Source organism: Anolis carolinensis, chromosome 6 (assembly GCF_035594765.1).
Source record: "Anolis carolinensis isolate JA03-04 chromosome 6, rAnoCar3.1.pri, whole genome shotgun sequence".
Classification (NCBI taxonomy): domain Eukaryota; kingdom Metazoa; phylum Chordata; class Lepidosauria; order Squamata; family Dactyloidae; genus Anolis; species Anolis carolinensis.
The window spans coordinates 28639872-28657810 of NC_085846.1; the positions used below are offsets into that span (position 1 = coordinate 28639872).

Below are 17939 nucleotides of genomic sequence, written 5' to 3' on the forward strand. Positions count from 1 at the left end.
CCAGTGCTGGAGTAATTAGTTACAACTGATTTGATTAGCTTACCTACTTAATAAAATATTTATACCTCACCCTATATCTGAGAATCTCAGATATTAGTAATTAGTTAATTGCAGTTAATTCCTTTTGGCAATAATTAAAGCACAACTAATTTACCCCATGATTATCATATAATGAGGGATAACTTCACTCCTTTGGCAGTATAACCAGAACTGTATTGATTATTTTTCTGGTTACACACATTGTATACCTCTACTTCTAAGCTTCTAAGGAGTTTAATTTCATTTATATGCCATATTACTCCCAAACTGGGACCCAAGGTAGTTCCCAAAGAAAAGCAATCCTTAAAAAAATTAACAATATAGATGTAAAAAGAGTTTAAAATTACCACCTCAACAGTATAACATTATTTAAAAGATATACAAAGGTTTCCCTGCATATACATGAAAAACCCACAGAAACAAAAAAGTTGTTTGCTTGCCAGCAAAAAGAAAGCGGGGGGGGGGGGGGGCAGACGTTTATGTCACAGGCTTGAGAATTCTATAATGCAAATAATTGGTTTTTCAAAAAACGAATCAACCAGAAAGCAACTAAAATATAGTATCTTATTTCATTAAAATATAGTATCTTATTTCATTTATCCCTTGGATTTTTGTCCACTGCACATACTCCAACTGTGTCTGTCATATTGATCCCATTTCTATATACAAGTAACAGCTTCTAAAATCCAAAAGCTATACATATCCTGGGCCAAATCTAACCAAAGTTAAATTATTTGAAGTGCAACCAATGTTGGTGGAAAATTATATCCCAGTGCATCATAGGGATTAGATATATGTAAGCTTGGCTTGGTGATGCCAAGCTTTGAGTTTTCTGATTCCTACAATTTATAATTCAAGACTTAGCATAGAGAAGAGAAGATTATTTGGAAGCATCTTGTCAAATATCTGAAGGGCTGTCACTAAGAAGACTCGGCCTCTGTTTTTCCTCTTGGTTGGAAATTGCAAGAAGTGGATTACGACTTTCCTTCACTGGATGTATTTAAGCAGAAGCTTAAAAACTATTTGTTAGGGATGCACTAGCTACAGATATTTCACTAAACAATAGGCTTGTGCAATGCAGGTAAATTGCGATCCGTTTCAATGTCCCAGATTTCGGTGGGGGCCCCAATCTGTTTTTCGGGAGCCTCCCGAATTGGGGAGGAAAGAAATCCATTTTCAATCGGGGAAGATTCATTTTCTCTCTGGCCCATTATGGAGGGGACTTCCCAGGCTCCCCTTCCCATCATTGGGCATTGTTTTGTTTGTCCTTATATCATTAAGACATTAATGTGGTGTTTAATGCTACTCTAAAGGAGAACTCTAGGCGCTTGTGATGCTCTCTCTCTCCCTGCACAGCACGCTTCCAAGGCATTTTAAGGAGGCTTGAATCCCCATTTCCCAGGGCAGGGAAGAAAGAACAATTTTTCCTACACTGGGCTTCCTTAAATAAGCCCTTTTTTCTTTTGATTTGTAGGCTTTGGAGTGGTGCCTTGCCTCCCCCCCCCCCCCCTTTGTGCTTTTCCTTCCACACTCCACTTGTAATCAAAGGCAGGTGGTTTTCAACCGTCACTGTTCTGTTCTGGCTGGAAAAAAACATGGAGGCTGAGTCCTTGCCATTTCTGCCAACCAGACAAGCCAGACCAGCCAGATTGGCTGAAGGAAATGGCTAAAAACGGATCTGGGCTCAAGTCTACTCAACAGTGGACTGAACTAAATGACCATCCAAATCCCTCCAAACTCTTATGGGTTTTATGATTCTGCTTCAAAACCTGGCTGAGACCAAGAGTACTTATATCCATAAGGAATTTATTTCTCATTGAAAATGCCTCCACATAGCTAACCTTTAATTGGTGTTAAAGCAAATCTTCTACATTTCCCAAATTATGTTCAAAATGCTAAAGAAATGAATATCCCTTGTTGAATGTGTTTTTAAAAGTACCCATTGTTGGTTTCCATGTAACTAGTGCCGTGTTTAAATCAGTTTGCTGTTTCATATAAGTACAATTTTAACATCCCAGAATCCCATTACCCTGTGCCATAAGATTGCATCATAGATTGAAACCAATGACCCAGTTTAGATATGGTATCAGCCCCATGTAATCTCTTTACATTGCTACAATGACTTTCAAGCTGCACTTCAAGTCACATGGAAATGTTCAGGGTCACTTGCAAAAATGCCCTTACTCTGTCAAAGCTTAGAAAGGCAAACAGCACAGAAAATGCTAAATCAAAGGAAAATACCTCTTGAGACTGAGAATATCCATGGGATGTTCATCTATTTAGCATTTATTTACCTTTGGGAGATTTATGCCAATGTCAGAAAACACTCCTCCTGTTCTTGGTACCAGGCTGTGAAAATGTTTGACTGTTCATTTGGCCTTTACTTCTGGATTTTATTTTTGCCTGATATGATTTTAGATACATAACTAAATATGACATAGCACACAGTACTGTAATGCCATCTAATTTCCTACATAAGCCCTGGTCATCTGTGTTTGATGCTACCCTTCTTTTATGCTATTAGAATTTTAGTGATGTCTGTTTCTCATGCTTGAACTTTGATTTCTGTTCTTAATTCCCATGTTCAGATCATCATAATGGCTCCTTAATTTCATCATTTATCTTCCCTGTAGATCAGTCATCGCTTCCATCTTTTACTTCTTATATTTAAGGCATGACATGTTCTTGGTTCCTAATGGCTTACTTATATGACATCTTGCTAATTTCTGTCTTATTCCCTCTATTTTTCAAGATCTTGTAGTACTGCTGAAGCCACTTATTTCTGCTTCCTGTATTTATACCATCTGTTTCTCTTCTCTTTCTCTTACTATTGAATTTTTTGTCGCTTTATACATCATGCTGATAGCTACATTCCTCGTTCATATGGATCATTGTATAACTGCCTCTTTCCTTTCGGCCTTTTTCTTCTGACAACAGTCTTTTGATCTGGCAGGTGATAAAAGCCTCCATCTACATGATAGGACACCTGCCATGCTATTTCTATTTGAATGGTTTCTTCTTTTCCATGTCTCTTTCTCCTCATTTTCATGAGTTTGGAGACTTCAAATCTTCAGCAAAGAATTTTTCTTTACTTCTATTCATCTATTACAACAATAAACCATTAGTTTTTATGATGGTGATGATGATGATGTAGGATAGAGCCTTAGGGCTCGTGTACAAAGGCTAATTATTTTGGGGTCAGTAAAGAGCAGAAATGGCCTGGAGGCTTTGGAGGTGTCCACACACTCCATATTCAACCTGCAGTGGCAGCGAAGTAGATTTGGCATGGTCAAGTCAAGCCAAAATTAATTCTTTACAACTGGGAGAGCTTCTAGTCCTTGGTTGAGCCTCTGCTTTTTTAATCATATCTTGAGAACATAGTACAAGTCACTTCTGGTGTGACAGTATTGGCCATCTACACAGACGTTGTCTAAAGGACGCCCGGATGTGTTACTGGGAGGCTTCTCTAATGTCCCTGCAAGCTAGAGCTGACAGATGGAAGCTCATCCCGTCTCGTGGATTCAGACCGGCAACTTTCAGGTCAGCCACCCAACCTTCAGGTCAGTAGTCCACAAGGGTTTAACCCATTGCGCCACCATGCCTCCAAGAGGAACCTCTGCTAAGAAGAAACCAAGGCTAAGGTCTCCTTGCTAAACATCATTTCTGAGGTCTGTTTCTGAAACTGCCACTCTGCAAACAGCTTTGGGAGGAGTTCATCAAATTAATGACTGCCATTCCCATTTACTGATTTTGACAGCATGAAAGAAACTCAGTGATGGAATGAACTGACACTAATGCATGCTTGTAAAAGCCTTGCTGAGGTCACATGGTTAAACACATGCCACCAAATAATTATCCATTCATAAAGTCTCAGTCCTCATTTAAGGTACACACATTTTACCCCAACTGCCATCTGTCAAAAAGTAGTAATAATAATTATTGGCAGGCGTGAATTCACAGCTTTTAAAAAAATCACAAGGGCATTAGGATTTAGCTTTTCTGCCTTAAGTGATGGTAAACACTTGGGCCACAATCCAAAGAACCAAGGGAATGTCCAAAGATGTTTTGCAGTGAGATAAGTGGACATGATCTCTCACAACATTAGTTTACCATAACTGTCACTAACATCCTCTGTAGAGTGACTACTACAGGGCCCTGGTTGAGAACTATTTTGTATCTGGGTTTTTCTAGTCTATGTCAGTCCAATTTACTACCATAGGCCACACAACTAACCCACACAACTTTGTGAACAATTGGTTTCTGTAAATTAATATAGATGCTTGTTCAGATTTTATGTTACTATATAATTTTTGTCTATGTTGGTTTAATCCATTTATGCTAGGTTTAATTCATTGGTTTTAGCTTTAATTTGATGTTAGGTTTTAACTGCTGTTTTCATATGTGGGATTTTCCTGGGATTTTATGTCAGTATTTGTTTGTTTTATGAAGGCATTGAATGATTGCCATTGTATGTTGGAATCCACTTTAAGTTCCCTTGGGGAGATAGGGCAGGATACAAATAAGAAGAAGATGATGATGATGATGATGATGATCCCATGTACCTAAACTCCTGCACTTGACACGTAGATTTCAGTTATTGAGCTCAACAACTACATTTTTTAAAAGAATCATGCTCATTGCATGGTAATAAATGTGCACAATTAATACAAATCCTTTTCTGCTAAAAGGGAAATCCAATCTGCATTTGTTGAAAATGTACACCTGATAAAAAACAAAGAATTGACAGAAATGTAGACCAGGGAGAGTCAAATTGCAGCTCCCACATCTGTTTCTAGTTTCAACTGTGGACCAAAAACACTAGAAATAAAAATGAAGAAAAAAGAAGTTTAGAATAGTAGAGAATTGCATTTTTTAAAAAAATCTTTGGATGATGACAGCCAGCTCTCATGTATTTAGAATTGGGAGAAGGGCTTCAAAAATGAAAAGTTGGCATAAAGCAGACATGAAGCAAATGTTTCATTTAAGTAATTAGTGTAATTAAAATGAGGTTGGTAGGAAAATGTCAACACAAGTTGCCCGTGTTCACAATGTCACACTATATCCTGTAGTAATGCTACAGACTTCCAATTTTAAAAAATCAGCTCATTTTCTGTACCCTTCTAACAGTGAGTTGAAGAAAAATGTAAATGCAAACTAATTTGTGGTGAACAAAATCAAGTCTAGATTAGACACAGGAAGATTACTTGTTGCCCAAAGCACACAAAGAACAGCCATGTCGGCAACACATTGGCTGGAAGCTTCTGGAACGTAGAACTTCCCAAAAGTAACATTTCCCCCACCTGCTCTAGAACAGTGCTACTTAAAATATTGGACCCTGGGCCACTGGTTTCCAAGAAACAAGTGTACCCTATGGTCACAAATGTAGAAACAGTACCTGTGATGGGGGTGGGAGAAAGTTTGACAGTCCATCATATCAGATAGTCCAAAAAACACTGCTCTGGACTACCTGAATCCTTCGCTGCTTCAAAAAGACACAACAGAGTTGAGTAATGGGGGCATATTTACGGTTTTATACTTTGGGAGCTTCCACCTTGCCTAGAGTAAAAATGTCCCCAGGATGTTTACCCCAAAGCAAAAACCATCAGATATGCTTCAGGTCACCAAAGCCAGCTCCATCCCAAACATATCATGTTGTAAGCCTTCCCAGCTGCTGAAGGGAAAATGAAAGATTTATGATCAGTTCACAAAGCTCATCCTTTTCAAGGAAGTTGGCAAGAGAAAAAAGTGGACATCTCAAATGCAAGCCTGAAAGCACAAACACCACTTCACCTGCCCTACAGCTATATATGATGGAAAGGAAGGTAAACATTCATACACACACAGAGATCCCTCTCTAATGGAAGTAGTTAGAAAGAGCCTATAAACCAGGCATGGGCAAACTTTGGCCCTCCAGGTGTTTTGGACTTCAACTCTCACAATTACTAACAGTTGGTAGGCCAAAGTTTGCCCATGCTTGCTATAAACAATCTAACCTCATGAAAACTAACAATGCTATTTCTGAGTAAGATTCACAAACATTTGAGCCATTCTGAAGGCAGTTTAATTATGTTGGTTTCTCCATTAATAATTACAGAAGACTGCCGAGGATTCTGTTTTAAAGACCTGGTAACCCCTTCATGGAAACTCCATTTTCCCAACATTTCTTGGGTATGACGTAGCTATGACAGTTCTGCAAATCAGATTGTGCAATCGGTCTGCCTTTAGAATTCAGACCTAGTGTCCATAACAAAGGGTGTTCAGCTGTTTCATTTCTACAGAAGCATATTGACTTAAGTTGGCAAGGAAGAGAAAAAGCAAACACAACTAGGAAAGTGGAAACTGACAGTAATGATCATGGTAAAGAAACTGATAGTGAGTATTAATCATTCCAAAGAATTCCCAAGTCAGATAGAAAGAACAGTTGAAGGGAATAAAGAGGATCTTATTTTGCATGTTAGTAAGAGTGGACCTGAAATCCCACTTCAAGTAGCATTGCAGAGACCTCGAAGTCCAGCTTTCTTTTAAATCTTGTTTCTTTAAAGCAGGGAAAATCTTAGAAGACAGATAGTAGAGAAGATTTTAAGGAAGAATCTAGACTGGCACTTTACAGCAAGAGGAGTATCAAAAAAAGTGAACCTGTGGGTCACTGTTCAGCTGGCATTGTGGTTTGGGCAGCAAAAGTGGTTTGAAGCTGGGAAGGGTGTTTGGGTTTGTTGTGCTGGCCTTTACACCATATTGTCTTAAATCCAGGCAGTTCGATTCCATATCTCCGATATTATCACTGTTGCTTCTGGACACATTTGTATGTATCTTCCTTTTTCCATTTTTGGCATATTTGGATCCCAACTGTCCAAAATAATTTTGAGGATGTATCAGTTCCGTTGTTGCCTTACTACTAATTTCACTGATAGCAATTTCTAGGTCTCTTATGGTTTCTTCTAAGTCGTCCAACCTTTGGTAAGTATCTTTGCAAATCTCTCGGCTTCTTATGGTCCCAGCATCAAAAGATCCACATTCCTTTTGTTTCTCTTCCAGATCTGTTAGTGGTTGCTGCCTTCTTTCCCTCTTCATATGTATCTCATCCTCTCCTGTCCTTGAACCATCAGAATTCAGGCCCTTCTGCATAATGACCATGTCACATTCAGTGGCTTCTTTCCGCATAGCAGACTGGGGATTTTGCAAGGGCAAACAAGATTTGGAAACATCTGTCAGATTGTCTCTCCACATGTGTTTATAAACAACATCCAAGTCCTTCAAAGCTAACAGCACCCCTTCTTTCATCTGATTGGCTTCTTTGTTTTTTGATTCCGCAGTGCGATTTCTGTTATCCAGCTCTATAAACGTTTTGCCGTCTTCAATGGATGGAGAAAATGTTGTACAACTATGTATGACCTTAGATAGGATAACACCTGCTTGGTTATCTGATGTATGTGTTTCTGTTCCTTGGGCAGATGTCTGCAGTTTATTTGGTTGCCAGTCACCATCATTTATAACCATTACGTTTTCTCCTTCAAGTGGAACCGTTTTATCCTCCAGTGATATTTTTGTTGTTTCAAATGCCACTGTGCCACCTTTTACTTCAGAGTCAGTGTTATGAAAAATCCCAGTCCTAGGACCTGACACACATTCTTGAATCCTCAGTTTTGCTGGTAATGAATGAATATATGTTGACACCTTATTGGATAGTCCAGATGACGCATGAACTAAAGATTTCAGCTTCCTTTCATTCTTGCTCAATTGGCTCAATAAGACCTTTGGACCTGCTTTAATTTCCATCCTAGTCCATTCAATAACTCCCAACTTTCCATCAGTTCCATGGTTGTTATGAGTCCAAGGACTGCATGGCTCCAACCCTGCTTCTGCTTGAAAATCAGGAAGTGGCAAGCTGGGAACCCACTCAGAAAGGACAATATGAGAGAGATGGGAACTGTCACCAGATGAAGGTTTTGGGAGTCCTGCTTCCTAAGAGAAAATTCAGACAATTATTAATGAAGTGGGAGAGTTTGCCGAGAGAGTAAATGGAACCAGGATCGTCTTTACTCAAGACTCTAAATGCTTCTGAATTAGAGTTTTTGTGTGATTTTTGAGCATTATTCATACTTTGGATTTTTGCTGGAGAAAAATCCATTTGCACAAAAATACATGTTAGTCAATGTCTTAAATAAGGATATGTATTGCTCATGCATCACCATAATACAGTTACCATCCAACCCCTAAGAAAACTCTTTCTTTTTTCTGCTACCTCTCTCCATGTTCTGGTTAGCAGACTTGGTAAAGAAGTGTCCAGCTATTTTCCTATAGTTGAACACAGAAAAAGGATGTCACCTCATGGAATTTTGGAAGGATCTCAGGAGCTCCTGAATAATGCCTATTGTTGTTTATCCAGCTAAAGCAGTGGTTCTCAACCTGTGGGTTCCCAGATGTTTTGGCATTCAACTACCAGAAATCCTAACAGCTGATAAATTGGCTGGGATTTCTGGGAGTTGTATGCCAAAACACCTGGGAACTCACAGGTTGAGAACCACTGAGCTAAAGGAAAATAGCTGTACTCTTCTCTGTTATACCCCCACTCTCCATGAGCTAGAAAATGACCACGGAGGGTTGCTGCAGCACAGAAAAGTTGTGTATGCAATTTTGGTCATTTTATGGTTGGTAAAGAAATCTAACCTCTATAACAACCAGAAAAGGGAGTTACAATGGTATAAACTGGACCCATAACATTTTAATTCACTAAAAGTGTGTCAGCTAATGGTTTTTCTGTGAAGAACACATATTTCTGGACAGAAAAGGCGTGTTATGTCTGAAATGTACTGGTTTATTGCACAGAAAATTCATACAGGGATATTACAAAAAAATTTGTGCATATACATGCATGTGTTTATACAAATTGTATAATTTTCTATGATTTGTATCCAAGCCATGCATTCTATGTATACATTCTTGTGGGGGGAAACCCATATCTGGACGATTTTTATTGGTCCCAACAAGAATTTACCAGTTCAGTCTGTTGAATGATTGATAAATCCACTTTTTCCAATAGGTTTACTTTAGAATAGCAATAGGATTTAGGCCTACATTTAGTTTTCCTACATGTGTTCTCTTGTCTAGAAATCAATATTTTTGTGCAGAGATTATTATATTTTTACACAAAATACGTATTTTCTGCCATAGAGATGTTTTCTGTTTGGGAAAATCATGTCTATTTTTGCCCACATTTATTTTTCCCAATTAAAAGCAGAAATGTAAAGAATCCTGTCTCCTTTTCATCAGCAGGAACAAGTGACTATTCACATTGTTCAAAATAAACAAGATTCCCTGTCAAGACTGAAAAGTAGAGATACAAAAATTCAAGCAGAAAAAAACACCTCGACAGACAGATAAGTGATATCAGAGTTGAACTGACACTACGGTTTAGCAATATATGGTTGATTGCAACTCAGCATCAATGAGAGCAACCTGGTGACAGATAAAGCAATACGAATCATATTAGAACTGACTTTCCAAATCTGTGCACAAATGCAATTTTGCTTTAAAACAATGATAGTGGGCATTTTGAGATTGTTCATCCATCTTCTGTCAATTTGGGTTTCCTCATTCATCTCGCCTTCCGGTGAGATGCGGTGGGAGGGGGGGGAGGAGAGGATTTACATACATGAATTCATGCCTGTGTTTCTCAGTGGCTGAAAGTAAGAACATAATACAAAGTGAGGAAGAACAAAGGTCCTGCTCATTCTGACCCTAACAATCCCCTGGTTCTATGGGGCTAGCCTTAACTGGATGATTTACGCCAGGAACTGGACAGGGGGAGTGTGTCCTTGTTGGTTCTGCTGGACCTCTCATCAGCTTTCAATACTGTTGACCATGATATCTTTCTGGGACACCTCACAGGAATGGATCTCAGAGTTACTGGAAGCGATACTCTGGTCCTTCCTGGAGGGTCACTTCCAGAAGGTGTTGCTAGGGACATCTGTTTGGCCATGCAGTCATTGTCTTGTGGGGTCCCACAGGGCTCCATACTATCCCCCCATGTTGTTTAACATCTACATGAAGCCGTTGGGAGAGATCATCCGGAGAGGCAATGCGCTCTATGTGGGGTTGCCTATGAAGACTGTTCGGAAGCTCCAAATGGTCCAAATGGGCCGGGCTGTGGCGCAGGCTGGTGAGCAGTCAGCTGCCAACTGCAACAAATCACTCTGACCAGGAGGTCATGAGTTCGAGGCCAGCTCAGAGTCTGCGTTTGTCTCTGTCTCTGTTCTATGTTAAGGCATTGAATGTTTGCCTTATATGTGTAATGTGATCCACCCTGAGTCCCCTTCGGGGTGTGGCGCAGGCTGGTGAGCAGTCAGTTGCCAACTGCAACAAATCACTCTGTCCAGGAGGTCATGAGTTCGAGGCCAGCTCGGAGCCTGCGTTTGTCTCTGTGTCTGTTCTGTGTTAAGGCATTGAATGTTTGCCTTATATGTGTAATGTGATCCACCCTGAGTCCCCTTCGGGGTGAGAAGGGCGGAATATAAATACTGTAAATAAATAAATAAATAAATAAATAAAGGGCGGAAGCCAGATTTCTCACTGAAGAGGCATACAGGAAGCATACAACTGTCTTGCTATGTCAGCTCCACTGGCTGGCAGTCTGCTACCGAGCACAATTAAAGTGCTGGCTTTAGCCTATAAAGTCCTAAATGGTTCTGACCCAGCTTACCTGTACATATCTCTCCCTATGAACCATCTCGGAGATTAAGATCCGAGGCCCTGCTCTTGGTCTTGCCTCCTTCGCAGGCACGACTGGTGGAAACGAGAGACAGGGCCTTCTCAGTGGTGGCCCCTCAGCTATGGAACTCCTTCCCAGTGACATTAGATCAGCCCCTCCCTCCTAGCCTTTAGAAGAAAGGTAAAACATTGGCTGTGGGATCAGGCCTTTAGCGAATGAGGCAGTGTAATGACAAATTTGGAATTTATGGAATGACTATGGAAAGGCTTGGACAATGACTATGGATGACAGGATTTTTATGTAATGTAATGTAATATTTTTAAATGCTTAATAGGTCTGATTTTAATCTAATTTAATCTTAATTTTTTGAACTGTATATGTTTTAAGTCACTGAATAATTGCCTCTATGCAAGCCGCCTTGAGTCCCCTTCGGGGTACAGAAAGGCAGGGTATTAATGAAGTAAATAAATAAATTCCCAGTGTTCCCATAATTCATCCCTTTATCTCAGTCAAAGATTCATACTGCGTTCTAGAACTAATTTCACTAGTACAAAAGGTTTTATTTTCTTACTTTCAAATTCAGATTGTTCTTTATCATCCCTCATTCAGGTCTTTATTTATGCCCACTATAGGAATGGTCCTACTATTAGGCAGAGTGAGATGACAATCTGAGAAGGAGATTTGGGGAGTAATGGAAGGAAAAATAAATGGTTAGTTATTCAATTTGTTTTCATTGCGGTTGTATTGCCACAGAATGAGAGACGGGTTTTGGGATTTTCAGTCTTACATGCCAAAAACAACTGGGCTTGGTTTGGGTAATCTTGACCTTGACAAGGACAGGAAGGTAGGGGGTTGTCATATTGCTCAGCCTCAAGTATCAATTTTTTGAACTAGCTCTGGCTATTAGGATTGCAAAATGGATTTCTAAGGGTGGTTCTCATGGGTATTTCAGCAGCACAATACCACTTGATTTTATGGGAGTCATTGCCTACTTTTCATGTTCTCTGGGAGGCTGTGAATAAAATCTACTAAAGAGAAAATCATCAATCAACTTTTCTTATGTCATGGAGAGAGGCAACAGAATTCCTCTTGTCAGGGGATTGCTGATTCTTTTTCATCTATCTTTTCACTTATGAACATTACTGCCGGTGTTAGAGTGGGACCAAATTAAATGTGAGGTTAATTGTGTGACTCCTATTAATTTAACATTTTCCAATTTAAATAAACAGCCAAAGGAAGAGAATCAGAAGTGGGAAAATAGTACTGAAAAGGTTTAACTCTTTATCTCTTGACCTGCTGCTGCAGTCCCAATGTCAAACAATTTATTTCATTCTGTGAGCTAAATCCTGTTGTTAGTTCTGATGAGCAGACCTATTAAAGCAATGGGATTTACCAATGTGTTAACTCACAATTCAACAACCGATTGAATGCAATTTTCCTGCTTCTTGGCAGGGGGTTGGACTGGATGGTCCGTGAGGTCTCTTCCAACTCTATGATTCTATGAATGGATCTACTCTAGCTGGAACAAGGCACGAGAATGACAGCTTGAGGTAGTAGGGCTGGCACCTCATCCCAAGGTTGGTGCATAGTATATAAAGCAGGGTATGATGAATGTCAGAGGGCCATTTCCAACATTTCCTGAACCTAAATGAGCTACACCAACATCTTTACTGGCCCCAAACATTTAGCAATATTTTTCAAAACCAACGTATGTAAAATTGATGAGGATTAGAAAAAAATTGCTCTATCCTTAAGTGGTATCTAATAAATGGTCTTGGGGTGAGCTAGTAAATAGCTTTACTTATACTCTGAGATCCCATTTTGACCACTGGGAAGGACATTTTGCCAGATTGGACAGGCATCCACCCGGGGGAAATTTTTTTGTCCCCCTGCTTCATAGATCTTTGGCCATTTGCTTAAATAAACAGTTCACGTAATCTGTAATAAGTAATTCACATTCTCCCTATAGAGCTCTTGGAAACTATATTTTCAAATGTAGTTCTCAAAACAAACACCTTTTCCAAATTCTCAGTGATTACTGGCAAAATGCAGTCTGGATTATGAGGATAGATTGGGGCAAGTAATTCATGCTCAGTTCTGCTTGCCCTTTAAGCAAAGAGTTGTCATCCTAGTTGATTTTGTAGATCACTTCCATTATTCTGGGGGCAAATCCACACAACAAGAATCCCTCTCTTCAGTGAATCATGGGATCTTGGGAGTTGTCATCTAAAACTAATTTTGGGTTGCTGTGAGTTTTCTGGACTGTATGGCCATGTTCCAGCATTCTCTCCTGATGTTTCACCCACATCTATGGCAGGCATCCTCAGAAGTTGTGAGGTCTGTTGGAAACTAGGCAAGTGAAGTTTATATAACTGTGGAGTTTCCAACAGATTTCACAACCCCTGAGGATGCCTGCCATAGATGTGGGTGAAATGTCAGGAGAGAATTTTTCTGGAACATGGACATACAGCCCGGAAAACTCACAGCAACCCAGTGATTCCAGCCATGAACGCCTTTGACAACACATAAAACTTATTTTTCCAACTCTGTCCATGATCCTATGCTTCCTAACTAATGGATATGAACTGAAACATATTTTTAACTTTGCTCAACACAACACTGAAGCCAGTGAGGTTCTTTGTTTCCAAGACTTTTCCAGGGAGCATTTCATAAAAACCCAAATACCAACTTTTAGAACTTCTTTCCATTTCCAGGAATTATTAAGAAGGCTGTCAAGCTGCAACTAACACCAGAACAGAGATCCTAAATTTGAAGAGGGGGAAAAAAAACACAAGAAGGTTGAGGCCCTGTTTGAACCTTGTGACATTTCCAAGTTTAGGAGGCATGCACTTGGAAACTAGCAGTGGAAATGAGTATCCAGGCTCTGCCATAGGGCATGCATTGCAATCAATAAAAAAGCAACCACAACCCCTTTTTTGTGCAAACAAGAAAGGGTGAAATATTCCCAAATAACGTGACCAACAGAGTAGATTTCATCCCAGTCCAATTTTCCCCAGCATTCTCTGGTGGAGGGCCAGAATCCCTTATATACCCTCATAGAAGAGCCATACACAGTTAGTGCTCCCTGGATCCCATGTCGTGTCAGTACAACGCACGCTACTTTGTGTCAGATGGGTGATGTGGGAAAGAGCGAAAGAGCCGTTAGTTGGTTAATGTAAAGGGAGAAAAAGAAATAGGAGTTAACAAAGGCTGCAGAAAAGGAAGACGAATCCTGTTAGAGGTGCAGTGGTGGGTAACCAGTCGGAGGGGAAGAAGAGAAGGAGGGATTTGCGATGCGTCCGAACACAACGGCTGTTACCTTCCATCCTTCTGCTGCAATCGTGGCCCCATTGGACCACATGTCTGCATCTGGCACAAGCTGGTCACAACGGAATTTAGGAATAAATGAAGAGCTTCTTTGAAATACCTGAGGAAGTCAGAACATTGAAGGTGGTTGTTTTTTTTGGGGGGGGGGGCGTATACAACAAAAAACCAAAATAATGTGTGTTACTATTTCTGGATTAACGAACAATTAAGTCACGGATCAAAAGTGAAGTGTACAAAAGAAAAACATAGTCAACTTCAGTACAAGAAATTTGACCACAGTCTTAATTTTAGAAATGATCTATGGTTAGCAATATTGTCAGTGGCTGAAATCATAAGACCTGTAACGAAATGGTGAGACTGCCCGTCTGGTTTCTTATGTGTACTGTACTGTTCTGTGCAAATAATTGATAACAGGAATACATACAAAGAGGCAAATAGTTAATACGTTATAACAAATAAAAATCGTAAGTCTTGGAAGTTGATGAATAAATACTTTCCAACATTCGTTCTGTGGTCTGTAGCTGAAAACCTCCCACATCAAAACACAAAATTATCAAATAGATGCCTTGGTCTATTTTCTTATTGTTATTTACTCAAAAGCTACTGTAGTGCTACTTTAGAAGACAAGTGAAGACTTTATTATAAGGTCCGCCTTCGTTTCCCTCACTGCAGTCTACTATAACTTTGGTTTCCAGTTCTAGTCCCCTACCCAAGGATGAACCAGAATCATCCCTGCTTATGTGGTGGCGCAATGGGTTAAACCCTTGTGCTGGCTGAACTGCTGACCTGAAGGTTGGAGGTTCAAATCCATGAGACGGAGTGAGCTCCCCTCTGTCACCTCTAGCTTCTCATGTGAGGACATGAGAGAAGCCTGCCAGCAGGATGGTAACACATCCAAGAGTCCCCTGGGCAACATCTTTGTAGATAGCTGATTCTTTCACATCAGAAGCGACCTGCAGTATGTTCCCAATTTGCTTCTGACACAATTTTAAAAATCCCTGCTTAGATTCTGGAATCAGACAAATGTTTGGTGTGTTCAGGGGTGGTACGGTCACTGCTACTAGTAACCTTTGCCATAACTTGTATTTCACATAGGAAGGTTTAAAGTTCAGGTCTCCATTCCCTTTGAAAGATCACAATTGCTTCCACCACCTCCTGCTAGTACACAAATTATTTTAAAAGCACAAACTTAGAGGTATCTGAGCTGGGTGTATGTAATTCCCAGCAATCCCAGTAGGAGGCAGCATTTATCTGCAAACTGCCTCTCAACTCTCCTTTTGGTTACCCTTCCAAGGTGACTCCTATTATACAATTTTATCTGCATTTTATGATAGTAATTCCTAACTCCACAAAATTCCTAAAAGCTGCATTGCTGGTTCATGTTCTGGAACGTATTCTATTTCCTCAACTCTCCAGAGGATTTACGGATTTGAAATTTGTTTGATAAAGCAATGTAGGTTTAATCAAGTTCCAAAGTATCATAAGGTTTGGAAGAAGTGTAAATACTGAGGTATAACTGCGTTTTGGTTTGCATACTGGTTCAGGATGTGGAAATTAGGTAAATTCACATTGCAGTTTTAATGCAAACTGAACAAGTTCCACCACCACACTTATTTTTATTAATAGAATATAATACAATAATTTTCACCCTGTTTAAAATAAACTTTGGCACCAAGAACACTATCTTCAAAATAACATTGAAGTATTACCTACATTCTTTCTGCATTCTCTTATTTTTGTTTAATAATTCTCTGGTCAGAGGAAAGAACAATACAAGCAAGCCCACAAATGTCAACCTGGAAGGAAGCTGCACTATATTTACGGGTATATTTGCAAGCATGCAAATATAGGGCCACAGACCTGAACATCCTCAGTCCTGTCTGAATTATTTTATCTAGAACAGTGGTTCTCAACCTTTTCTTGACCAGGGACCACTTTGACCAGGAACCACTTGACCAGGGACTATTTTGGATAGAGACCACTTGACCAAGGACCACTCTCCAACCATAAAGAGTGGTGCAATGGGTCAAACCCTTGTGCTGACTGAAGTGCTGACCTGAAGGTTGTGTTACTGATCTGAAGGTTGCCGGCTCAAATCCACAAGACGGTGTGAGTTCCCGTCTCTCAGGTCCAGCTAACACATCCGGGTGTCCCTTGGGCAACGACAGCCAGTTCGATCACACCAGAAGCGACTTGCAGTATGTTCTCGAGTCACTTCTGACATGATTTTCAAAAACTCTCCAACATTAGTACAAAAAGGGTTGGGAATCAATATTTGGTCAGCTTTAGATTTGGTTTGGTTATTTGGGGTTCTGATTCAGAAAATTGCATAGAATAGACCACATCAGCTCTAGTTTCTGATACAGAACATCTGCCATCCAGCAGTAGTCATCTGCTTGCCCACAGAAAACCATATTTAATAATCTAGTGCTGATGTGGTCTATCCAATGCAATTTTCTGAATCAGAACCCCAAATAACTCCAGGAACAAGCCTAAAAATAAAGACACCAAGGCGCCCCTCCTTCCAGGTGCCACATGGAATAGCTCTGCTCAGGGGGAGGGAGGAGGAGGAGAAGCAGCAGTCAGGAGGTTTGTTGTCATGCTTTACATACATAGTCAGTCTCTCCCTTCCTGACATCCCTGTTGCCTCAGCACTATGAGAGGGTTTCATGAGACCAGAAGCTCTCTTTGCAACAGTGTAGTAATGGTGAGGCTACACACCATATTTTAGTTCTTGGGGACTACTGGTGATACATGGACCACAGGTTGGAAACCACTGATCTAAAAAGTATAATGTTCCAGGGAAGCAGTGCAATACTAAGTACCTACTGATAAGGCTCTTTCACATGAATCAAAATACTACACTGTAGGTGTATTGGCCTTTTTGAAAATCAATTTACATTTTGTCATTGATGACTGGTAGCTTATAGTGGCATGATAAATCTATTCTGGTATTTAATCTGAACTTTAACGATGGTGGGCCTTTGGTCATAGGATTCAGTTTTTTGGACAGCTCTTAAAATCATTCTGAGTTTCAATCTGGACTTTAACTTCCATTGGCATGGAAGTCATCAATTGCTCCTTGATATTGTAATATAAATATACATCTGGTTGAGATCCAGTCAGCTCAAAATAGTGTATATATAGCCAGAATTAAAATTTATACATGGAATTGTAAAGATTTTGTAAACATATTATAAAACGTAAAGATTTTCAAATGGCAACAAATTTGTGTGACCATAAAAGAACAAGTACACATTATTAGCTTCATAACTTCTTTAAAAAGTGGTATAAATGCTGTTTATAATGAAGTGTAATGTAAAATGCAGAATCACTTCCTAAGATATCTTTCATATTTTGGGTGTCAAATCCATGCAAATCCAGGAAAAGAGAATGGTTGTGCTAGGGCACTGGTAAGGACAGGTTGCTTACCTGTAACCATGTTTCTTCGAGTGTACTCTGTGAATTCACACTAATGGAGAGGCTGCGCCTGCGCAGGTCCCAACGGAAACTCTTCCCAAGCTGAAGTTTAAATTTTGGCGGTAGCCACGCCCCTCCGTCCCCGGAGGGCATATAAGGCAGCCCTCGGCGTCTGCTCTCCAGTTCCTACGCCGCAAAGGCAACGAGAAAGGAAGAGGGTTTGCCAGAGGGGAAGGAAGGGCGGGCTTGTGTGAATTCACAGAGTACACTCGAAGAAACATGGTTACAGGTAAGCAACCTGTCCTTTTTCTTCGTGTACTCTGTGAATGCACACTAATGGAGACTAGCAAGCTTAGGTCTCGGAGGCGGGCTAAGCAAACCCTGACAACGAGAAAACTGTCCAAACATACGTTTATTAAACATGAAAACATCAAAGAAAACCCTG

The 17939-nt window shown here is 40.1% G+C and overlaps 1 protein-coding gene across 17 annotated transcripts in view; it reads right to left on the reverse strand.

The window, feature by feature from the left end:
• Positions 1–17939, reverse strand: part of srcin1 (SRC kinase signaling inhibitor 1) — a 366662-nt gene that overhangs the window by 14806 nt on the left and 333917 nt on the right. For 14 of the 17 annotated variants that reach the window (XM_062984343.1, XM_062984344.1, XM_062984346.1 and 11 more), the window contains 2 exons: positions 14067–14174; positions 6676–8001 (listed from right to left, as the gene is read on the reverse strand). The exons of 2 other annotated variants lie outside the window; for them this stretch is intronic. In XM_062984343.1, the coding sequence (XP_062840413.1) occupies positions 6676–8001; positions 14067–14174 (1434 nt within the window). The remainder of the gene's footprint in view (positions 1–6675; positions 8002–14066; positions 14175–17939) is intronic. One more of the 17 variants, XM_062984357.1, reaches the window with a different exon arrangement.